This window comes from Helicoverpa armigera, chromosome 5, assembly GCF_030705265.1.
Source record: "Helicoverpa armigera isolate CAAS_96S chromosome 5, ASM3070526v1, whole genome shotgun sequence".
Lineage (NCBI taxonomy): Eukaryota > Metazoa > Arthropoda > Insecta > Lepidoptera > Noctuidae > Helicoverpa > Helicoverpa armigera.
The window spans coordinates 13,506,621-13,530,817 of NC_087124.1; the positions used below are offsets into that span (position 1 = coordinate 13,506,621).

The following is a 24,197-nucleotide window of genomic DNA, read 5'->3' on the forward strand; positions in this document are numbered from 1 at the left end:
TAAAAATCTGCACTTGCAGCAATCTACATTTCTCACTTTTGTAACCATCTTGTAACACATAACACAAATAATATTGTTGTTTGTATCTTTGGCATTTGACTTCAGTCAGTTCAGTAGACATTTGACAATTACAGCGAAACACCTTGACGTTTGTGTGCTCGTGTGACTTATGTTGACAAAATAATAAGTTAAATTTCAGTAGTGCTAAATTGACCCAGCCGGACTTATTTAAGACCAAATACTTGCATAAAATAAAACTATGTCGTCTCTTGTCGAGTTGCGTCCAAACCGGCGCCTCTTGGACCATGATTTTGAAGGTTATAAATTAAACTTACAAGCCTTACCACATTTCTCGCATGATCTAGTCACTTCTGTGGACAGAGTTTACCCGGACGAAGTGCAGTACTCGTTCGTTCACGCTAAACTCTTTGCACTTCATAATCACCTGGTTCTTGACTATTGGGATTACTCGCTCAACTACTACTACATCGATAAAGAACAGAAGATACGTCATGTTTCTTTCGAAAGTACCAACCAAACATTCCACAACGATGTCGTGTACGATGTTCCCGCGCATGTGGCGAGGCAGTCCGGGCACTTCAACCTGTGCCTGTCGTTCCCTTCCAACAATTTGGCTGTAGTCAGTGATGGCACTGGATACTTGCATATTGTCAGCACTGGAGCAAGGACCAGACCCTCTGGAAGAAACCAACAATGGCAAACTCTCCAGTCAAGTCTCATTCTTGGTGAGGGAAAATATTTCATCATAGTGGACTCTAGAATACAGGAGAAGGATAATACTGAGACATTGCATTGTCTTCTACAGTCTGTTGAACAGAATGAATCACATTTCAACTCAGTGCTTACTTGGGTATCCTTTGACAATGATGGCCAAGAATGGAAGCAGATGAGTTTTAGACAAGTTCAAGGCAAGGGTATTGTGCACTATGCTGCAATTGAAACCAGTTGTACTGCATTGTATATTGCTTCTGACAACACATTCAAGTTCACATCAGACTCTGAGCAAGAGATTTCACAACCATCCAAGCAGGAGCCACGGACAGTCATATACACATGGCTGCAGACAACAGAGGATATTACAATCACTTTAAAACTTGAAACAAACTTCAACAGAAGCCTTTTGATTGTAAATGTCACTCCACTGAATATAAAAGTCAGTTATGCTGGTAAAACATTTGTTGATGGAAAGTTAAAGCAGAAGGTTGACAGTGAACTCACTACATGGAATGTCCAGGACAATGGGCAGGTAGATATATTAATAACTAAAGCTGAAAGTGTGCTGTGGGAGGAACTGTTGGAAGGAGGGGACCCCAATGGTGAGCAGGTCATGGATGCAAGCCTGGTGGAGGAAGCCCACCGGCGCCTGGCTCACTTGTGTGCTGAAACTGAGGTGACTACAGAACCAACAATGCCAGGACTGTCTACACAAGAGTTAGAGGAGTGTGATGCTGCCTCTGAGGAAGATACTGTGCTAGGTACGGATTCTTCAGTTATAAAAATTAAATAAATATATTTCAATAATTTATATGTTTGCTTTCTTACATTATATAAAATTAACTTCTTATCAATTTCAGTGAGGCTGGATGCAACAACCCACAATGTGACACACAGAGCTCCACTCAGTGTGCACCAGTTCCTGTTCAGCATCAAAATAGAAACACAAGAAGCACCAGCCCTAGCACTACGACACGACGTGGATGCCTGCCTCTGGCAACCCTATGCACAGCTGATAAACTCCAACACATGGCCAATGAAGCACCAAGGATCCCTCAGTGCATTTGGTTATGTACAGTCATCAAAACAAAATCGCAAATTTGTGACATGCCCCCCCAACTTCTCATACAGTGTGGTTTGTGAGGCTACCAGACACATATTCATTTACCAAAGCACCAGCAACCAAGACTGTCAGCTGAGGAAGAGGACTGGGGGTGGCATGAAGAACATCAAAATTGGACAACAGCATGTGTTCAACATTGACAAGTATGGAGAGGTGTTGGGGATCAATGCTACAAATGAATACCTATTCATATTAACAGAGAAACATTTAGTAGCAATACAAATACAATAAAAATATTTATAATAACTTTCTTATATTTTTAAACATATTTACAGAATCCTTGTAATATTACATAATGCCATTTTCATACATTGTAGAAAATAGGAGCACTGTATTCAGCATCTTACCTGGTTATACCAAACTAGAAGCAGAATATACACACTCATGAGAAGGCTTAGCAAAGTCTGCCAACAAAAACTGCCCATGTCAGCTAGTCATGGTGCCAGTCACGTCTCATCATCACTTTCGCCATCTATACTCTCCTCTGAAGAGTACCCGGTGGTGAACAGGAGATTCTTTGGCTTCTTCTTTTTAGCTGCTTTTATCTCTTTCTCAATTTCCATCTTCTTCTCTAGAGCAACTTTCTCTGTCAGCAGCTGCCTAGGTCTCTTTCTAGAATGGTCTGTGTTACCATTAGCAGTGGAAGTGACAGCAGCAGTTGGTGCACCATTTGTGACTGGTAAATCTTTTGTACTGTTGGTTGCCTTATCTTGACTAGAAACCGGAGTTTCCTCTTCAAATTCATCTTCTGAAAGTAAATTAATATTAGGTATCAAAAGCCATTTGGAAGTTTTTGTCTCAGCTTTTTTTTAGTACAACAGCTATTTTTAAGTAGTGAAAATGTAGGATGAAAAAGTAAATTACCTGGAGTAATAATTTCAAAGTTGTAAGCATGATCCTTGAGCACAACAAAAATGATTGGAAACTCCACAATACACTTGCCAGACAAGTTTTCAGCCAAAGATTCTGTTGGATCTAGCTCAAAGAACTTCCTTGCTGAGCCTTTCACTTTCTCAGCTGAAAAACATAAAATATATAAACATCCCATAACTTTACATAGGTAAGTAAAAGATAATATGTTGTAATGACAAATAAAAAAGTTTACCTCTCAATAATATTTTGACCCCACTAAATCCAGCTGCCTTATAGAAAGTCAATGCTTTGGAGCCTTCAAATGGCAAGGCATCAGGATTCAAATACTTGTCCAACAGTTCCGAGAGGCGTTTCTGTTCTGCACACCTTTCATCCACAAACTTCAGGGGCTCAGACTCCACGTTGGGGAACACCCACTCCACTCGCCAGTTGATAATGTTCATTTTGTTATTGTATCTGGTAGTGTTAGCTTTATGCCTTGAAAAGTTATGAGACAAAAACTGTAGCACTGTGCCTCGCTTCCTGGCTGCCATCTTGAGTTTGTATAGATACTGTTGAAAAAATTTCATGTATAGAATGAGTCTACATCTGCACTACCTACAGTAATTATGATTTAATACTTCAGGTTTTACAATACTAGCTTTTGCCGCAACTTCGTTCGCGTGGAATAGTGACTACCAGCAGATTTTTGATTTGACCAATAGATGGCACTATATGTCCGGAATAATTTTATTTTTTTTGTAATAAAAACTATCCTATGTCCTTTCTCAAGTTTCAAACTATGTCTGTACCAAATTTCACACAAATCGGTTTAGTAGTTTAGGCGTGAAGAAAAGACAGACAGACAGACAGAGTTACTTTCGCATTTATAATATTAGTTTGGATCAACTTACAATTGGCAAGTCCTTATCAATTCTAGTGTATTTCTTTTTCTCATCAATTTTGACGCCATAGACGAATCGCGCGCACTCCTCAAGCAGCCTGTAGTCGCTCAGTAAGTCCGTGTCGGTAAAATCCTTCATTCTGATGAACTTCGTGCGGTCCCTGATTCCGTCGCACTCCAGTTCCTTCTTGTGTATCCTCACGCAATCTAGGCAACATGTTTTCACTTCACACTTCGGGCATGTGTATTTCGCTTTGTTCCTTGCACAGACCTCGCAGTCTCCAAGTCTGTGAAATAGGCTATATGAATGTAAAAAGGAAATTGTAAAGCTAGGATATAAACACCATTTAGATAATCTTGCCTGTTAACTTCGTTCTCATGTTCAGAGTCAGAGTCTGATGATGAAGACATTATTAGTTCTTGTGATTAAAATAAGCTATAAAACAACACTTTTTTGTTTATTCAAACAATTCAAAACATTCAGACAACCATGCTGGAAACTTGAAAAGCGTAAACTGTCAAAATCAAAATTAAGCATGTCAGATTGGGAAAAATGACAAAGTCAGAGTTAGCGAAAAGTTTGTTTAATCTGTCCCAAACTAATCTGCTGAGTGCTGTCACAACAAAAACGAAACGTCAATAGGTAACCAAAAGTTGTGTTTGTATTTTTCCCTGATTTTTCAAAGTTCTGAAAGAAAATAATACTTAAAAAAATAACAATGAGCACTACAGAATCACATGGTGATGACTGGGATCTACCATGTTCAGATGACGAGCTATCCAAGAGTGGTGTGTTCATCGGCAAGAACTGGATGCCTGACCCTGCTGAATTAGAAGAACTGTACAAGGCTCTCGATAAAACAGGAACTGTTACACTGGAATGGAAATGCCCTGGGAGGAGGCTTCCATCCCCCGTGCCGGTGAGCAAAGAAAATCAGCCTGAAATTCCCGCGTCGCCAATAAGAGAAGAAAAATCAGATTTTGATTTTATGGATGAAGTGAGTTCGTTGCGTTTACGAGTGCGCAGCAAAGGAGAGGACACTCTGAGAGGATCTGCTAAAAAGAAGACTACCTCGTTCGACGGCATTCTGTCGAACATGATCAGACACAAGCGCATAGAGCAGATGGAGAAGCAAGCCAACACGTCTCCATCAACACCGTCGTCTAGTGGCAGTTGATTAGAGGACGGGAGTGATGCTAGTGACTAAAGTGGACTCAGTGGAAGGAATCATCAGTATCATTGACATGTTGTGTTGAACTCCTTCAGTGTTTGAACGTACAATCTGGTATTTACTACTATAAAAATCTTCATATTCTTTATCAATAATGTTCAATATTGTAACCAGTTAATTATAGATTTTGCACTGCTTGATTAATAGTAGAGGAATGCTTTTGATATGTGACATGAGACTTCAGTTTTATCAGATACTCAGAATTGATTTTGTCTTGTTAAGTGGTAAGGAATTAAAGGATATCAACAGACACACACAAGCACTGGTACTCAGCTGAATCCGGTTAGACTGGAAGCCGACCCCAACATAGTTTGGGAAAAGGCTCAGAGGATGGAACAGACACACACAAAATAAACTATACCTACTTAATATTTAATTTCTTATATATATTTATTTACATGAAACTATTCTACAAATAATACAGAACTAGGCAGTCATTATAGCAGATGTTGGGTTGAGCAGATGTTCATTTTCCTCCAGTATTTCTGCACACGTGTTCATGTTGTCTGCTAGATGCTCCAGGGTCCAGTGCTTCCGCAGTAGAGCCAGGTCCACATCGAACTTGCCTTGCCTGATGCACTGGACAGCTGTGCAGTAGGCTGTGGACTTTAGTTGGACACCAAGGTCATGAATGAGGGTCCAGAAGTACTTCTCATATTCATTTACTGATTGTATTTCTGTAAAAAAAGATGTTACTATACGTTATTAGCAGACTGACATATTATTATAAAGGTTATTATAGCTTTAGGTTACAGATGTAACTAAATAAATATCACTCAAGTTCTTCTCAATAGTTACTTTTAATTATTTATTTGAATACCTTACTTACCTAATGTAAAGTTAGGAGAATTGAAGTAGACACACTTGATGCCATAGATAACTGGAATCTTGTTATCAACTGGTCGGATGAGGCCCTTTGAGGCCAACTCGTAGGTGGTCTGAGAATCCATATGAAGCCCTGATTGTCTGCAAAGAGTTAAGTTAATTAGTACACACACTGCCACAGATCTGAATGTATTATTCGTATCATAAAGTGGTGTAGATTGAACCATAATATTTTGAAGTGCTAAAGAACTTACTCAAACATAGCTTTCTGATGTGCAGCTTGCATATGAGCCACAACTTTGTCTATCTTCTCTCTGGTGATGTGATGGAAGGTGGACCTCTCCATTGTCTTGCCGTTCCAGAAGTAAGTGTCAGTAGCCTTGCCCAGCTGACCGTGAACTTTGAAAGCTCTCGTTGGCCGTCCAACATTTATCTTGTAGGTGAGCTTTGTGCCGTCATTGATGCCTAATACTGAAATATGTACAAGAATTTTATTAACTCTGCAGCACAGGTTTTGAAATACTATATGAATATCATAAGGTGACACTTACACAGTACTCCACTACTAAATAATCCCAGATGTGTTGCCCAGCTGCACCTGAAGTCCTCGTTCATGTACCTCGGTCCACACACCCGGGGGTCATCAGCATAATTAGGCACTAGTCTAACCTTCATAGGCTCATTTGTTGATCCTATTATTTCTACTCTTTTCTCTATTGGTCTGTCGGGCAATGCGTTCAAATCTGCAGAAAAAAATACATTTAACCTAAATAAAATAATTGTTAATGATACCTTTAGCACTGCGTAACTCCTGAACATATAGGAAAATAGAATATATCTAACCTCTACAAAGATTTGTTTTTATAGTGTGCTGGACTTGTTTCACCGGAACGCCTGCTGGCTTATAAACACATATCAGTCCGTTAAGAGTGTTAAACGCCGACACCGCATCTTTGAATTTCACCATTATATTTGTTATTTATTTTTTCAAATCTAATTGTGATTTGTATTGTGTATTTTCAATTTTGGTCTGCTCCTGCTGTCAACTCAAGTGTCACCTCATAAAGTTGTCGAACTGTCATTTTTCTCAAAACATTTGTAATTGGCACAGATTACTTTAATAGTTACTAAGTGAATGGTAAGACTACTATCATGATATCATAATAATATGAGTCTAGGGTACTCATATAAATGAATGATGTTTTTTTACAATACATAAATAAGTAAAATAGTATTTTATTTTGCATATAGCGACACCACTTTGAATGAGAAAGAAATAATGTTGCCTATTCATCAAGAATCTTCTAATTAATTGTAAAAACGAAACCGATATTGGGAAAAAAAATGAAATGAGATCGCCCTCTTCTTGATTCATTTTGTAGGAAATGTATTTTATCAATTATTCCAATACTTAACAACCTATTCCAATACAAACTACGTCTGTTTTGGAGGTCTCTTCTAATCAGGTTTTTACAGAATCTATGAAATTGTTGATATACACTTTGCGTGTATTTCTTTCAAATTAATTAATTTGAGTTTCCAAGAACTCGTTATATGGCTCTGTACTAATTGCATTATTGCCTTTGCCAATATGCCAATTTCAAAATCTTTTGGGACATTCCGATAAGAATCTCACTGACTTCTTTTCTTTAATTATTTTTTATGTCGTTCCTTGCAGTGACGTACATGCGTATCTAGTCAGCAGCTATGTGAAAATAATAAAAAAAAGTAGAAAGTCCCTCATAGAGTATTTTTGTCAGATTGAGTATTTTTATTAGATTAGATCATGTTATAGAATGTCATTCTGCTGAAAAGATTCGTAAAATCACCTAGCTAGTCGTTGTATTGTATTAACACTTAAAATGAACGGATATTACTTTCTAAGATTATTTGCATTTGCTTTCCAGATTACCCACAGCTACTTTTTAATGGAATAGTAGAAGTATTTTGAAATTTATGACTAGCAATCTTGAGTGAAAAAGTAACGACATGATGACGACAGACTTGTTAGTCTGTGGTGTCGTGCAATGGCCGATTGATAGGGATTCATTCAGAACATTTTGTTGGCTAATCCCGAAAGCCTGCATCCTCACTTAGTATAATTGTGTTCCTTCCAACTATATCTTCCGTAATTAATGATAGACGGTAGTGCAAGTTTTGTGTTATACCCATAAATCGTCTGGACAGTGGATTAAAACTTTTGTGTAGGTGTTCACATACCATCGAAGTCTGTCGGTGTTATTTCGTGTGAAACTTGTTGTTGGTAAGTTATACCTGTCCGTGTATGTACTGTTTGTGTTAACAGTTTGATATAAGAGACAGTTGTGTCTAGGACGCGGCCAAGTGTCGTGTATTTCAAGCGAGCCGTCATTGCCAGGTTGTCGCCCATGCATGGGAATGTACTAGCATTGTGCCAATTGATTGCGTGTGTCGTTTCTGTTTACTTCCTAATTCATAAGAACTTTCTGTTTACTCAGCCCTTCTTGGAAAGAATATCTCATACATAAAACACCCAGGTAGGCTGAACTGTTGAGAAATGAGATTTTTTACCATTCATCTTAATTTTGTGTGAGAGTACTTAAATAAAATAATAAAAGCAATTTAAATGGTATACTATATCTTCAGTATCTCTAGTTTAAGATTGACTCTGCTTGCTCTATGCAAATATAATTAATTCCATTAATGTAAGATTTCTTTGATTACACAAGAACTTACATTGTGTTTTCTACTAAATCCTGAGTTCTTTGCACACCCTTTACTACACTCTTACCCTGAGCAGGCATCACTCCCTTTATGGCTTTATTAAGTTAAAAAGAAAAAAAATGATTTTCATAATATGTTTAACCATGGTTATGTCTATTAGCAGTTTTTTGGTCTTAATACTACAAGTAAAAATAAAGTTTACCAGACAAGGTAACCTGGATAAGAGTCAAGCATGTGTAGTGGATTTGAACTCCTCATCCTATTGCCGGGTGTCCCATTTGATCAGATTTTATATTATTTGTGCTACTGCACTTTTGCTTTATTATTAAGGAGCTGAAAAACATGTATGATAAATCAGCAATTATTAATAAATAATAAACCTGTAAATAAATAATAAATTGAGTAAATGTTACTACTGACTTCTACTGAGTTATGATGGTATTGTTTCAGTACATACCAGCAATGATTTCAAAGAACATAACTGCATACATTAATAAATAATTAAAATATCTCATTTATCTATATAGTACAGTATACCCGATACATTAGTTAATGTAGGGTGTGTGTGCTTTGCGCAGGGGAGAGTAATCTATAAATTGCCTCTAGTATTTACTAAATTAGTAGCATACATATTATAATATTGCTATTTTACATGCTAGATACATAATAAACAGCTCAAAGATACTAATAAAAAGACATTTAAGAATGTGTAATGATACTGAGTAATTTGCTCAACATTTTATAAGATTTCTAATTAGTTTAGTAAGTAATGAAGTGATAATGTTGAAGCTATGCTGGTGTAAACAATTACAAAATGCCACTCAGCTGATATGAAATGTGTGCACCTTGCGAGACGCGTGCGCCGCCCGCCGTGACGTCACGCTAGTTACCCGCCCCTCATGCGATACTAGCATCCGCCCCCAGTTTCGCCTCCTAAAGTGACTACTCCGCTCACTGGACAAAAAAGTTTTCTACTAAAACATTAAATTAACAAACCCCATAACACATACCTATATTATATGTAGATATATTTATCAAAAAACAAAAAAAAATTATATGTATACGAAACATACGATTTAAAATTATTTTTATCAAATGAAGTCAATTACAAGTTCATTAATTGTAAAATTAGACACTATAACAACAGCACACAAATGTAAAAAAAAAAACACATTCGGACAATAATATTACGTAAACCTTGCCAGTAACTAGGTAGGTGACAATATATTAGGAGTGAGCATGAAAAGGATCCTCGCTCGTATCATATTAAGATTTCTTTGAACACGACGGGATCAGAATACCGTTACGTAATATTACGGAGCCGAGTTCAAATTTATCTCATGTATAATAAGGAAATTTTGCCAAATAGGGCTATGCTTGCCAAAACTGTGGAATTTGTCTTATAACGTCAGCAAGCTTTAGAGACTCGGTGTGTTCAAAGCGCTGCGAGATCTGTAAGACTAACGGCATATATGCTAAAACCTCGCTTGTATACGTAAACACAAGCCGAGAGCGTTGGCAGATTATCAGTTTAATAAGTTGGTGAATAATAACTTGTATCCGCACTTTATGCTAACTGCATAATTCCATCAGACATATCTGTTTAGCACGCAATAACGCCTTTAAGCTAGCTATTTAATTGCTACTTAAAATTCAAGAGTCGCTCAATTGTGTGCGTTAAAGATTGGTATGTAGAATCGAGAAACGTACAAGGTTAATCTGCTGTTTAAATTGGTCCTCTTGTCTCGCCGTCACACTCTCGATTTACATAGTTTGAAAGACACTGTTTTTTTCTTCTCTACAACGCTATTTAAAATACGAACAAACTGCGGAATAATTTGCTTCAAAGCACTTTTAATCTTCCCAAATTCTCGCCGTTTTCCTTGGGTCTTCAATATTTCCTCATGATTCCTAATCTTTTTGTATCCAATAACATTCCTCAAAAATAGCCATATTATAAAATAGAAGGATTGACAATAGTCGGATTGAAAATACGTACGGCTGAACCTAAACCTCCTCATTGATGCTTACGATTAGATCGAAGTACTAAAGGGCTAATATCGCTAACTCACATTAAATTATAGTAATGTTAATGTCAAGAAGCTATCTTGGCAATATGAAGTAGGGAATATCGACAGGCTCTCGACGCTGGAGCACGGTTCCACACTCTGAGAACTCTTCATTTTGTTAAGTATTTTCTAATAACCGGTTTATGTTGACGCTGTATCGCCGCCGGCTCGGCGATCCAACGCGAATTTATTATCCATTTGTAACAAGCTTCGTGCATAAAATATTCTAAATTCTATCCAGATATTGGATATGGGACGCTGGAGACTGTTTATAAGCAGAGATCAAATATTTTTTCTGTATATACTTTAGGTAGTACTCTGCGTAGGTTTCGCTATTTTATTTAATTTGAAAAGAATGTACATTTTTTTCTGTTAGCCTGCCCGTCGTTTTCGCGCGCCGCGCCGTCGCATCTGTTGCTGCGAAGACTTCCTGCTTGTACATACATAATGGCACAGCTATATCTCATCGCATTTTCCTCATATCTGTTGAAAGTGCACTCAGTGCTACACAATGCGAGCGCTATCGCACCTTGAACCGCTCTCGATGAAATCAAGCCAGCGGCGGGGACGGCGCTGATCACTAATTGTTTTCTGAAGGGAAAACAACGAACTAGGTCACTGTAAAAACTGCTAAATGACCTTCATTATGTCTTAAAACCTATTCAAAGCGGTGTCATACCTACAATAATGTCCGTAATTAACGCGCATTATGGTGATCACTTTATTATTATGTGATGGTCGTTCGAAGCAGGTGATTTCAGTGCTTTGACGTAAACTGTTTAAAGCCGTATGCTTACGACCTTACATTGGCATTACCAAACACGGATATTCGCGCAGAGTAAGGTCGAAGAAAATCAACGCAATTAATTTAAGATCTGTATTTGCTCTTGATTTAATCTGATGTTGGATTTAAATGCAAGTAAGCTAGGGATTTCTTGCTTTTAGATTTCCACATTGTTCGCCTCGATTTATTTGTAATAGCGCTTAGGAGAGCTTTAACAGACTCGGTTTAAGACAAACTCGGTTTCCGTCCTTCAGATTCTCGCTGTCTGTTACGCACCGCTGAATAGCGGCACGGACGGACTTAATTCGCTTCAACGCGCGACATTTGTGTTACTAAAAGCGTCCCCGAGCCAACGGTCATCTCGAAGGTCGCCAACGTACGGGAAAAAGGCGCCGCGGCCACAATGTTTCATCACCCAAGGTTACTGGGACCGTCAGCTCTACGTATCTGTCATACAAATCAATTGAAACGTTGTGATTCGATTTTGTAATTGGTCATTTTGCAATCTTTAATTCATCCGAGCCAGCAGCACCTGGTTATCTAAAAAGGAAAACAGTCTTAAAGTCAGTTTTCCTCACTCTGGTTGGTATACGACCTTCATAAATGGAAGACACATTTAACAATGACAAGACTGATAGTATAGCTCGTATTTTACGTTCAGTTCAGCTAGTTATTACTTCCTTGTGAGATGTAATTTGGTTGAAGGCCTGCGGAATATTATTCAAGCATGGGCATGGCGCGTGTGCGCAGATTTTTCGCATCATACCGAGTATTATTATTGTTTCATGTATAACAAGCACGATACATCTGGGTGTCCGTGTCCAGTGCCATTTTGATTACTTCTTCATCTTCAATGTAACGTTAACGAGCCGCGATTGTCTGTTTATTGGAGCTCATCAAATGTTGCCACTGGCTCGTGTACCCGCTCAATAAATTGAACATTTCTTCCTGAATGTTAGGCATTGCCTTGACGCGTGATGTATTTACTATACTGTGTATTGTACACGTTTATAGCTATACAATTTTCATAATTGAACAAATTGCCCTTGATTTATGTTCTATTGAAGGAACTCTTTTCTAAGACATTGCTGCAGATTTCACATCACATCACTGATAGGAGCAAGGCCAGTGTCGTCAACCATTTATTGCCTACATGTGATGTCCATGATCTTTGAACTGAATAAGATGAGCAAATACAGCAGCTAAAAAGGCTTCTCTAGAGTTCAAACTGTATAGCAAGAGAAATCTTGTACTAGAACAGTGGTTTATTAATTAAAGTTGACTGTTTTTATGAATAGTTCTCAGCCGGGTGGCGTCTGCGACGGTTGCGCAAAACAATACGAACAGTAACGACGCTATTTCTCAGTTTCGCGCCGAGCGGTCACGTTGTATGTAACGACTTTTTTGTATAATTGCTCTTCTGTGGTTGAGAATAAAGCTCCTCACGGACGATTCGAACATGCATTGTTTGTACAAATGGAGTCAGTGTGGTTTTCTTCTCGGTACATAAAATCGATACAATCGGGTTGTTCACGGCTTAGCCGTTGTTTTATAAGAGGGTAATACTATTCAGTATAAGTGTCTGTATTTATTCAGTGACTTCTGCTGACGTCAGTCGTCATCATGTCACGAAGACTACCTTACTACGAAGACTATATTACCACGTCGCTGGAGTTTCCAATAAAATCACATAATTTCTGAGTTGTGACGAATCGCAGGTAAACAATACTTACCTCCTGCTGGCATTTATCTGCGTTTGCCGCGTCACGACGCCTGCGCATCGTGTGAGGTCATAAAGCGACCCGCTCTTGCATGCGCGCGCGCAGCTCGTGACTTGACTCTGACCTCATGCTTCGCACCACGGTAGTGCGATTTCCGCTGCAATACTATATCTTTGTTCAGTGTTTTATGAACAAGAATATGAGTAATCCATATTGAAATGGTACATAGATTGGGAACGAATGGCAAATATTTGAAACCTACAATTTTCAATTTAAAAATATTTAACACTAAAAAGGGTGAAAGGCTAATTTCAGATGTTCAGATTCACTAACTAAAGCTGCCTGTGGCAGGAGGTCAGCTGATTGACGCTCGTACCGCAGACCACAAAACTGGCCAGTCAATAATGCTTTTGCACAATTTTCATGAAAAGCTTGAACTTGTACAACGTAATAGTGTCCGCAATAAGTGGTCAAGGGGGACTGGGTCGCGCAGCCTTGCACATTATCACCCACTCGACGGCAATGCGAGTGCGCCATCGAAAACGGTGACGTGCGCGATAAAGTGCAGCCGCTAATGTTATCTACTTCACCATGTTTCTTTTCTCGCGCACTTTATCGTGTACTTTTCCATTTTTTTTAATACTATCAAATAAGCCTACAAGTGCAATGCTGGATGCAATTCTTTACATATCGGTCGTGCGATGTATAGACAGAGTCGTATTGTTGAAGTAACGATCACAATGGTTGTTTTGTATGGTATCTTATGTACTCAAGCTATGATAAGTATTATTGTATGCTCTATAAGTATATGATCGCACTGAGACAATATGTTAGTTTGCAGAACATAGCCTGCGTCTGTAGTGATAATGTTATTGCGTGTGGATAGAAATTAATTGGGCTCTGTATGATGGCTGCCGCACGCAATTCAATTTACCGTCCAATTTGCATGAGTTGCTGAGCAAAACGCTTGATCCGATATGCAGTTTGTATATGAAAACAAAATTTTTAATTACTGATGACTGGCGATGTGCGATGCATAACTTTTGCTGAATATACGAAACGATTACGTGTCGATGGATGTATAATAAGTTTGGCCTGGACTGGAATCATGACTTGGCTACATTTAAAAGAAGGAATATCCTGGACTTCTATCAAGTCAGATGCAATACATAATATTCTAATATCCCTCCTACTGTACACAGAGGTACATACATGCTAATTATGGTCTCGTACCTAGTTATTACAATACAATGGTAGCATCTGCGATAGCATCAGTATCGAGTTAACTGCCTATTTATAATGTAATCATGCGAATTTATCGTCTGGAGCAGGTTTGATTGACGCGCCTGTTATCTGGGCCTGGTTCGCCAACAATGCAGGACGAGTTTGAATGTGTTCAGCTGGGATGCCGTCAACTACTGTCAGGCATACAGCTACGAGGCAGTTGAGGCACATTGTGGCGCGTCGTGAGCTGGTGGTCGCACGGCGCGCCCGCCGGCCGGTACGCGATTGTCCCGCACTTGTGCAAACTGTGTGCAAAACACTCCATTGTGGGTGCGTAACAAGAGCCGATCGAATACGTCCAATGGTCAGTTGTTGTCTGGCCGACGACGTTTTCGACAACAATTGGTCGAGTTGCGCATTTGCGCCCATTCAACTGTGAATGTTATACGAAACTTGCTATTTCACATGAGACGCGCTGTAATGAAAACAAAATGTTTAATTGTGTTCGTTCATTTCATGCAGTTGAAACAAAGAACGTCGGACTTCATTTACCTCTGTACGTACCTAGGTACATTCCTACAGTAATCACTGCTTGCACTGTGCACAATCAGAGCAGAGTTCAACAGATATTATAATGATCTACTACACCGAGAGGGAAGGTGTGAACTTTGAACATAATATTCATTGCTTCTACGCAATTACTAATGTCGTTGTGGATGACATTATTTATATGACATAATTCAATACCTATTCTTTTAATGTTCATTTCATTAACGTTGAATCTTTCGAAACCTTACTGATACTGCATAGGTACCATCTGGGGAAACTTCTGTAATGAAATCACAGCTACAATCACAGAATTGCATAGTTTTAATTAAATCACAGAGCAGGCGTTTCAAAAACATTTCCCATTTGTAAAAGTCCCCGTGGTGGCGTCACGAGCGACGTTGTGTTCAATTACAGTCGCCGACTGTTTTCTTTTTGCTTCGTTTTACTTAGCTAGCTGCGCTCTAAAACACTGCAGTGTAGCTGCCTTTATCTACCGTTGATTTGGTATAAAACACGCCGCCTTTTTAGTCTCTCGAGAGTCAAGTTCTAATCAACTTTAGTCTTGATTTTTGTATTATGCTCTTTCATTCACGCACAACAAGAATAAATCTTATATGGTTCGGCTACACTTTGTTGATTTCCGCCAGTTTTTTTTTTACCTAATCGTCAACGGAATCCAACATCTTTGGATCTGCCAAGAGTCAGCCATTGTTCGTGTAACAAGCACTGTTGAAAACAGAAAAAAACGCGGAAATTACAATAAAAAGTCAGGGGAAACGTGTAAAACAAATTAGCATGGCCTTGCCATTGTGTGGCGGGCAGACGCAGCGTCGCGCCCGCGCTGCCCGGTCAAAGTCACTGCCAACTGTGCGTGCACACGTAAATAATACACCGTCACACTATACATACGTCAATTAAATTATGTACAATTATCTACTACCAGCAATGCAAATCAATGAATAAATTACTGCCTTGTTCCTCTGAGAATCAATCTTGTCCTCCACACTTAGAATTGCAAATCAAGATACTTTGAAAAGAGCCCCATCTATAAACTGTGTTATATGTTCTTGTCGGTTCTAGATTGTAGACTGGGAGATGATTCCAGCACCCTAGTTGGAGCTTTTGTGTTCATAGCCATCAAGCAGGTTTACAGATAGCATAATTGTAACAACTTTGAATTTGTTATTATAAAATGAACTGAACGATTGATCCGAACACTATATCCACGGTCTGTGCCACCACTTGTCTACATTAATTAGTTTTAGGGCTGCCATTTCGAATTTCGCCAAACCCGGACAAATATTTAAAAAAACCCGGACATTTGGCGTAAATCGCATTTTTTCCCCGGACGAGTCCGATTTTTTTTGTTTAACAAAACAAGACCTAATTTTTAATATTACCATATTACTTAAATTCAATGAGGTCCTTCCTTACATGAAAAGTCAGGGCCGTCTCTAGCTCATGTAGTACCTAGTATTGGAAGATTGTGACTTAATGTACATATTTCGAAGGTCATAATTAAGAAAGCTCATATGGAAACTAGGAGTTACCTTCTTGATAGGTTAGACAAAAAAATTTTGAAAAATACAAACAACTGTAAAGTGAAGTCGCCGCGAGCGCAGCGAGCGCGAAAATTTTTGAGTTTTGGGTCACTAAAGCACCTAAACTTGTATAATAAAAAAATCCGCAAAGCGAAGCGAGCGCAAAATTTTTTGAATAATGGGATATTAAAGAAGCTAAACGCAAAAAAAATGTGTTAAGAAAAGAAGCCGCGAGCGAAGCGAGCGCGAAAATTTTGGAGTTTTGGGACACTTCGACTTCTGCATTATTAGGCGCCCGGGTAATTCGCATACCCAGGCACCATAGGTTAAGATGGCCCTATGAAAAATGTCCGGGTTTTCCCCGGACACTTCTTGAAACCCCGCCCGGACGGTCCCCGGACGGCCTCCAAACGAGGACAAATCCGGGGAAACCCGGACGGATGGCAGCCCTAATTAGTTTCAAGATTATCCTTAAAAAGTATATAAATTAACAAGTAAACGCAGAGAGCTGCAAGATGGAATGGGCTCATTTCTGACATCATCCTCCGAGCCTTTTCCCAATCATGTTGGGGTCGGCTTCCAGTCTAACCGGATTCAGCTGAGTACCAGTGCTTTACAAGAAGCGACTGCCTATCTGACCTCCTCAACCCAGTAACCCGGGCAACCCGATACCCCTTGGTTAGACTGGTGTCAGACTTACTGGCTTCTGACTACCCGTAACGACTGCCAAGGATGTTCAATGACAGCCGGGACCTACAGTTTAACGTGCCATCCGAAACACAGCCAATGGTGTCTAAGATATACTTAGAAAGTACATACAAACTTAGAAAAGTTGCATTGGTACTTGCCTGACCTGGGATCGAACCCGCGCCCTCGTACTTGAGGTTGGTCCTTTACCCACTAGGCCACCACGACTCATTTCTGACATGTTCTCTGGTTTTTCCGACCGCGTAATTAAGTGTCCATTGAAAGCACGTTCTGATTATAAGGAAGACAGTTATATAAAATTTCTGAAAATTGCTGCAACTATGTATGATACGATTATGATAGGCAGATATAATTATAACGTAAATCTATTGTGAATTAATGTATTCTGGGACAATTTATAAATTAATTGATAAATCTAAACCGAAAATGATCACCTAAAAGTTGGTTTCTAGAGGTTTCGCCAAGCCTCAATGCTGTACCCAATTGTCTCTAATTGCTCCGGCCTGTGAATTAAACGTAGCACAATTTATCTGTGGTGAGTGTTCGCAGGACGGTCCAATCTGTCCACTGCGCTATTTATTGCTCTTGACAGTGCTGCGCCGCGGCTCCGACGCCCTTGAGACTCGCGACTTGACACGGATTCCTTCGTACGTCCGTCACGATCAATGACCACATTAGCTCTCACTGTACTCGTATTACAATCTTCTTACATTTTCTCATTTTCTTCCTTTAGAATTGTTACTTTGAAAATTAATAATTGACCGATCTCAATTACTAGTTCCAGAATAAAGAACGACAGTTCATGCTACATATTTCTTGAGCAAGGAGAGATCGCAAATTAAAATGCACCTCTCTAATTAAATAATGACACCTGATGTCTGATCGATAGTTGAATGTAGCGATAAGACAGCAGCAAACATGCTATTGAAAGTCAAGTGCTTGACTAATTTCGATAAGACACTTTCGTGTTGTGGCTTGGTCGCGGGCAGGTTCCAATGTAATTTCACGGGCTGCAAATCTGTGAGCGGCATGCACATGATCCGTTATCCGAGGCGCCGGCCGGCGGGCAGCGCTGCCGCCGCGGTTTGGGTGACCCACAACACTCGACCTCGATACACCCAGATCATATCATGTACTATGCTCCAACTGTCCTACTATATCATAGATACAATCGAAGTTGATTTACGTCGTTGGCAGAGGCCGCCGTTCCTTCAGTTCTTGGAACAGGAAACTTTCCATCGCTGATGTGTTGACAGTCGACTTGGCGACAACTTACTGACCGCTATATGAGTTTCCTTGTGCATGGCGACCTTGCCAGTGCGAGTCAGGTTGACCTTACGTATGCAAATGGAAACGAGCTATTGTTGGGAGACTGTGGAATGCATCAGTGATGAGTCTTACCTACATGTGTTTTACATCATCGGGATGAAAAATAAACATATTTCAATGAAAAGACAAAACTGTGTCTTTCATTATAACCAACTTGTTGTTTTCTTAAACAACGTAATAGATAATTTGGTAGCTAGTAGCTACCTGTGTATGAATAAAGAACACATAAGAATGGTAAGAAATTACAGTCATTATCTTTACATAATTTTTTACTTCGCGACGACGCAGCAGCTTATACTTGAAATATTTTTCAAAGATGATGTTATTTATTAAAGTCTACCGAGAAATATTATTGAAATGATTTTTGTGAGTATGATGCACGTTGTGAGTGTTGGCGGTCGGCCGTCCTTGTTTGCAGTCAAATAGAGTATTGGAAGTCAATGAACTTGGCACTCTGGCTCCCCGCCCGTGTTACATTCGCTTATATCTCTACACTTAAGTGTCTTCATTGTGTTTTTCACCTTCACGCAAACTCGCATGATATTTTCAGTCCCTAGTGTAGCAATTAAAATCTTACTAGTTAACAACAATGTTCGGTTTTGCAACCACTTGCTATACAAATGAAGCAGACAAATTCAATAACAAAAACCAATTCCAACTTTTAAAACTTTTGAACCAGTAGTTTAGTTTCTGTATAAAACTCGAGCGTTTCATTTAGTTCAATAAATTGTTTTCCTTTATCGTTTCTGTAAGAAGTATTTTAATTTGGCATCAATAAATATATTCAAAGAACGAGTAGTTTCGACCAATCATAAATATTATAGAGATGATCAATCAATGTCAGTGCCAGTACATTATTTTTATATTCGTATTTTCGACTATCAGTATTTCATATCAGTCAGGCCCGCCGCTAGCTGTTTGTTCGCCCGCGTGCAAAACCGATTATGCCGCCCTACGACTACATATTATACTGGGTTTTGTCAAAAAAAATATAAGGGGGCAGGGGTCCGGACCCATGTATTGAAAGATTGTGATTAATGGGTAGGTACCAACATAATGTATGTCAAAGTGCTTAGAACAGATTGTGGGTAACTTAAACTAACGAACTTAAATATCTATAGCAATGTTTAATTTCAGTAAAATATGTTATTAATGGTTTTTGGTGGGTTTCCCGTTGAAAAAGTCAACGCATGAGACATATTCCATATGTAAGGAAGCGCGAGCGAAGCAGGCGTGAAATTTTTTTAGTCTAAGGACACAAAACAAATAAAAACCACTGTAAATTAACAAAGTCAAAAAGTAAGATATGCACAGAAATGAAGTGCAAATGTACATGAAGCCACGAGCGAAGCGAGCGCGATTTTTTCCTTAGAGTTTTCATGAAGTAAACATATCATAAAAAGCCAAAGTGAAAAAAAAGCTATAACGGACGTGCGCGAAAAATGTGATTTTTCGGAATCGAATGCCTCAACAATTAAACAAAGATAAATTGCGATCAGTGCCGGTTTTAACTCTACCGGAGATTTCTACGGCGCCCTCCAACTGCAATTCAAACCCATACGAAAAACAGAGACGTATGTAGTTACCGATTGCGCGAGCGGAGCGAGCGCGAATATTTTTTTTATAGTTAACAAGTCGAAGCAAAAATTACGTAAAATGTAGCCCAATTGTACATAAGTTATTGTTGGTTGGTGAATGCAAAAACACCGGAACATGTCTTCTGATTGCGCGAGCGAAGCGAGCGCGAAATTTTTTGTTATATTTTAGAACTCAAAACAAAAATTACTTAAAATTTTGTCCAAACGTACATAACTCTTTGTTGATGATGGCGCCTATGTATTAAAATTTTGGGACTTAAAGTAGCACCGTAAATAAGAAAGTTCATATGGAAACTAGAAGTTACTTTCTTATTAATAAAATAAACTTAAAAACGACATTCCCTTTTTGCTAGGGTAGACTAAAAAATTCTTGAAAAATAAAAACAACTGTAAAGTGCCCGCCCGAAAATTTTTGAGTTTTGGATCACTAAAAGTTCTAAACATATATAATAAAAAGCGACTGTGAAGTGAAAAAGCCGCGAGCGAAGGGAGCGCGAATTTTTTTGAGTATTGGGACATTAAAAGTAGCTATATGTGATAAAAAATTGAAGCGTAAAGTAAGGAAACCGCGAGCGAAGAGAGCGCGAAAATTTTTTAGTCTAAGGACACAAAACAAATGAAAACCACTGTAAAATAACAAAGCAAAGTCAAAAAGTAAGATATGCACAGAAATGAAGTGCAAATGTACATGAAGCCGCGAGCGAAGCGAGCGGTATTTTTTCCTTAGAGTTTTCATGAAGTAAACATATCATAAAAAGCCAGAGTGAACAAAACGCTGTAACGGACGTGCGCGAAAATTTTTGAGTTTTGGGACATAAAAGTAGTGTTTCTTCGAGAATTTCTCAAATTTAAAGCGGAATTAAACACAAATTCGCTTAGGCGCCCCTGGGCCCGCGGCGCCCGGGTTATCCGCACGCGCTGTACCATAGGTTAAGATGGCCCTGATGCTATCCATTCATTTGAATACAGTTCTTGTAAGTTGCAATCTTTGATGAAATTTAAAACAAAAATAGGAGTAACATTCTGATCAAGGATTGGGGCGCCTGCTTCGCCCCTTATGGCCGTCGCCCAACCGCGCCCTACTCTAAAACCGCTACTGACTGCGGTATCTGACATGGAGGCGCGAGCGCAGCGAGCGCGAATTTTTTTGGGGATGCAAAGGATGAACCCGTCAAAATTGATAGCGGACGACCAAAGCGAGGGCGGCTTTTTCAGAAATTTTATTGCTAATCTACTCATCTATTTTTAATAAAAATATTTTTATTACGTCTTTATGGTTTAATTTTTCCGTATGGGTTAATTTTGCCGCCCCCTAAATAGTGCCGCTAATGGTTGATCTTAAATCGTTTTTAATCATTTTTAATTTTGAAAATGATCAACAGATGTAGCTGAAACCGGCAGTGTAAGTAATATTCTTAGCGCTATTGCTGTGTTCGGAAATATTGAAATCAAATAATTGGTAAAAAGATATTGTATTTTTTTTATATTACGTGATAGGTCGCTCGATTTGCCGCCCCCTAGGACGTGCCGCCCGCGTGCGGTGCACGCGCTGCACGCCCGCTTACGGCGGGCCTGATATCAGTGATCTAGCTAAAGAAATATATCTCGACCTTAAATAATTGTATTCCACCATGCTCCCGAACAGAGATATTGTTTCTCGTAACTTTTTGGTGATAATTTACTAAGATAGGTTTATCAGTAGACTAAATGTCTATATTGACTTATGCTAGTGTCGTAACATTAGGCAACACAACACCTGGTGTCGTGTTCGTCATCGGGATCAAGTCATATCAGTCCATGTGCCTCTACTCTGATTTTAATTACTTTACTCGTTAAAGTCATTTCAATTTTCCAATCGCCTCCACTCACGTGTTTTCCATTTTCGTTGATTGTTACGTTATCTTTATTGTTTTAGATATCAAATATAAGTGCTTGTTTATCTGTATACCTACACGATAACTATATGTTTTCAATATGCATAATTTTATATTTGCCATCGTTCATATTCGCAACTCCAAATTATTGGACCTAAATGACGTTCTTGTGGGACCCCTTAGAGTTAAATTGACAAAAAATTATGAGCACCATTTGGCCATTTTGTGTTTAGCAAATGAGTATGTCTTTGTTTGCATACAGTCATACTACGTTTGAGTATACACTGGTACATGGCATAGAGCCAAGCGCTCTACTTTTCTCTTTGAAATTGCTATAGTTTTGGACAGAATACTAGTGATGACAAATACTGAAATGACCGAATACCGAATAGCATTGTTGTACAAGAACTTATTTCTCTTTTGCAGTACCTTAGCTATATTGGTGTTTATGTACCTCTTATATCTAACATTTATTTGTTATCCTTACAAAGAAATCTTTCCTATAACGCTGACTACATTTGCAATGTTCTGAAATGGCATCTGAATAACACTTACTATAGATAGAGGCCTACTATCTTTCAATATCGACATCGTTCCATTGTTATAATATGAAACGCATAATAGATAAGTGAGGGTGTGTGAGTGTGCTCGGCGCTCGACTCGAGGGTACTGCTGTAGTGTTCGCATTCAAGTGTGCGATGACGTCACAGCGACGTGTCGCCTGATAGTGCAGGTATAGCTGATGTTTACTCCTACGCTATACAAGAAGTGTGCCTATTGTTACTCCGAATAATGCGAATACTGGCCGTAGCCTATTTTCGCCGGTTTTGCATAAAGATGTTTCCAGTGGGGACGTGAAAACTATTGGTCCGTTCGGACCGGACGAAGAGCTTGTGGCTAAGTTAAAGGATCCATCGATCATAAGGTTAAGCATCGCTTGGGGCGGTCGGTTCGTAGTGATCATTTTATCATGAAGACGTCTTCCGTGTTTCGGAAGGCACAATAAATTGATGGCCTCACTATAATTTGACCATCTTTGGCAGTCGTTGCTGGTACTTAGAAGCCAGAAATCCTAGCAACCAGTTTTACCAAGAGGTATCGGGTTGCCCGAGAAACAGGGTTGTGGAGGTCAGATAGGCAGTCACTCCATGTAAAAAACCTAGTTCTCAGCTGTGTTACAGGTACGTTAAATATTACCTGTTATTCTTCATTTTTATTCATTCATGGCTGAGGAAGCGTGCGAGGATACATTTTTTAATTGAAAATGCGTGAAGTTCCGTTTGCTTTGGTAACTTTACCTTATAGTTGATTCTAATTGTTTGTTTGGTAATTGATAATAGTAACCTTGTTAGCTAATGAGTATGCCTGTATCTATTACTATAATATACATCTGACTGCTTATAGCTTTTAATGTTTGATGGTTTTTATCTCAAACACTTTTCTTAAAGTGTACTGCATCTTTTGCAAGCTCGAATACTTTGCATAATGGACTCTGGCGATAAAATTGAAAGCTCTTAAGAGGCTGCGTCGGTGAGTGCGGTCATCCTATCGTTTCCTACATGAAAGTCCTCCGCCGTGCGCCTGCGTCGGTCACAGATCATTTCCCCGCTACTTTCTCCCGACCACACTGACCACTCGCTATCATCTAACGATCGCCAGTTACATCTCAAAGTTGCAAAATCGTCCAGCAGCTAGCTCGTCTGGCGTAAGCAATGTAAGCGCTATGTACAGTTCAGAAGTATCATTAAATCTATCTAGTAAATGCATAACAGCTTCTCTGCCAGTCACCCACAGTTACAGTTACACAATCAGTGTTAGCAGCTGTTTTGGCTTTGAAACTTCAGAGGCGGTGCCGCGGTGCAATCATTGCAGAACAATACCTAGCGTGGGCTGTCACTAAACATTGGCACTCTCCAGCGACTCGCAGTACCAACGTATACTGTATTACAGCATTTGCTTCGTTAACCAACTGCTAATTCGGTCATTTGTAAGCATTAGATATCTCACATTACGTTACAAAATAGTAGAGTCGTACGTAGATGGTGTTTTGCAGTTCAAAGCTTTTGGTCGCATCAGTATCGAATCTTAGCGATTTGAATCGAATGTGCACTAGACCGTCCTAAAAAAACTTTATGATTATGATGTTTCGCACAAAAACAACCTGTATAATTTAAATATGCTTAAAGGTCCTGTTGTTAGGCGCCATCCTCCGTATCCAATAGTATCCAGGAAACAGAAACCTGTTATAATCTGAACGTCATTCAAATAGCTTTGCAGCAAGCTGTGATACGTTAGTAATGGTATTTTCCACATTGTTCAGGTTTCTGGGCAGGCTATAAAAAAGAGATGGTATGCATTTTCTTTTACGATCGTCTCATTTGATAAAACCTATGGGTTTACTGTGGGCATTATCAACGGCTGGCAAA

At 39.1% G+C, this 24,197-nt stretch overlaps 5 protein-coding genes across 8 annotated transcripts in view; 3 read left to right on the plus strand and 2 right to left on the minus strand.

Annotated features, from left to right (window-relative positions):
* The first annotated feature begins 49 nt into the window (after nucleotides 1–49).
* Nucleotides 50–2,105, plus strand: LOC110374662 (nudC domain-containing protein 1). The gene is made up of 2 exons (XM_021332481.3): nucleotides 50–1,496; nucleotides 1,596–2,105. Exons 1-2 carry the CDS (start codon nucleotides 260–262, stop codon nucleotides 2,087–2,089), a joined length of 1,731 nt encoding a protein of 576 aa, XP_021188156.3. The 5' UTR covers nucleotides 50–259; the 3' UTR covers nucleotides 2,090–2,105.
* LOC110374663 (box C/D snoRNA protein 1) lies at nucleotides 2,093–4,142 on the minus strand. Its single transcript, XM_021332482.3, has 5 exons — nucleotides 3,976–4,142; nucleotides 3,625–3,901; nucleotides 2,964–3,282; nucleotides 2,723–2,875; nucleotides 2,093–2,606 (listed from the first exon to the last, which is right to left on the minus strand). Exons 1-5 carry the CDS (start codon nucleotides 4,023–4,025, stop codon nucleotides 2,305–2,307), a joined length of 1,101 nt encoding a protein of 366 aa, XP_021188157.3. The 5' UTR covers nucleotides 4,026–4,142; the 3' UTR covers nucleotides 2,093–2,304.
* A 62-nt stretch (nucleotides 4,143–4,204) lies between these two features.
* Nucleotides 4,205–5,639, plus strand: Pa1 (PTIP associated 1). The gene has a single exon (XM_021332486.3). It carries the CDS (start codon nucleotides 4,334–4,336, stop codon nucleotides 4,790–4,792), a length of 459 nt encoding a protein of 152 aa, XP_021188161.1. The 5' UTR covers nucleotides 4,205–4,333; the 3' UTR covers nucleotides 4,793–5,639.
* On the minus strand, nucleotides 5,198–6,829 carry LOC110374664 (pseudouridylate synthase TRUB2, mitochondrial). The gene is made up of 5 exons (XM_021332483.3): nucleotides 6,515–6,829; nucleotides 6,223–6,414; nucleotides 5,926–6,142; nucleotides 5,676–5,812; nucleotides 5,198–5,523 (listed from the first exon to the last, which is right to left on the minus strand). Exons 1-5 carry the CDS (start codon nucleotides 6,636–6,638, stop codon nucleotides 5,273–5,275), a joined length of 921 nt encoding a protein of 306 aa, XP_021188158.3. The 5' UTR covers nucleotides 6,639–6,829; the 3' UTR covers nucleotides 5,198–5,272.
* Nucleotides 6,830–7,645: 816 nt separating this feature from the next.
* Nucleotides 7,646–24,197, plus strand: part of LOC110374614 (early estrogen-induced gene 1 protein) — a 64,553-nt gene continuing 48,001 nt past the window's right edge. For all 4 annotated transcript variants that reach the window (XM_064034745.1, XM_064034747.1, XM_064034748.1 and 1 more), the window contains exon 1: nucleotides 7,646–7,934. The gene's annotated coding sequence lies outside the window, so the exon portion shown is untranslated. The remainder of the gene's footprint in view (nucleotides 7,935–24,197) is intronic.

Excerpts from the sequence above, each read along its gene's own strand:
- Pa1 (XM_021332486.3), top strand. The coding sequence starts at position 4,334 with ATGAGCACTACAGAATCACATGGTGATGACTGGGATCTACCATGTTCA.
- LOC110374662 (XM_021332481.3), top strand. The coding sequence starts at position 260 with ATGTCGTCTCTTGTCGAGTTGCGTCCAAACCGGCGCCTCTTGGACCAT. Across the intron at positions 1,497-1,595 it reads TGAGGAAGATACTGTGCTAG|TGAGGCTGGATGCAACAACC; the intron begins GTACGGATTCTT and ends TATCAATTTCAG.
- LOC110374664 (XM_021332483.3), bottom strand. The coding sequence starts at position 6,638 with ATGGTGAAATTCAAAGATGCGGTGTCGGCGTTTAACACTCTTAACGGA. Across the intron at positions 6,143-6,222 it reads ATTTAGTAGTGGAGTACTGT|TATTAGGCATCAATGACGGC; the intron begins GTAAGTGTCACC and ends TACATATTTCAG. Across the intron at positions 5,813-5,925 it reads CATCAGAAAGCTATGTTTGA|ACAATCAGGGCTTCATATGG; the intron begins GTAAGTTCTTTA and ends AACTCTTTGCAG.
- LOC110374663 (XM_021332482.3), bottom strand. The coding sequence starts at position 4,025 with ATGTCTTCATCATCAGACTCTGACTCTGAACATGAGAACGAAGTTAAC. Across the intron at positions 3,902-3,975 it reads CATGAGAACGAAGTTAACAG|ACTTGGAGACTGCGAGGTCT; the intron begins GCAAGATTATCT and ends CCTATTTCACAG. Across the intron at positions 2,607-2,722 it reads CTTTGAAATTATTACTCCAG|AAGATGAATTTGAAGAGGAA; the intron begins GTAATTTACTTT and ends ATTTACTTTCAG.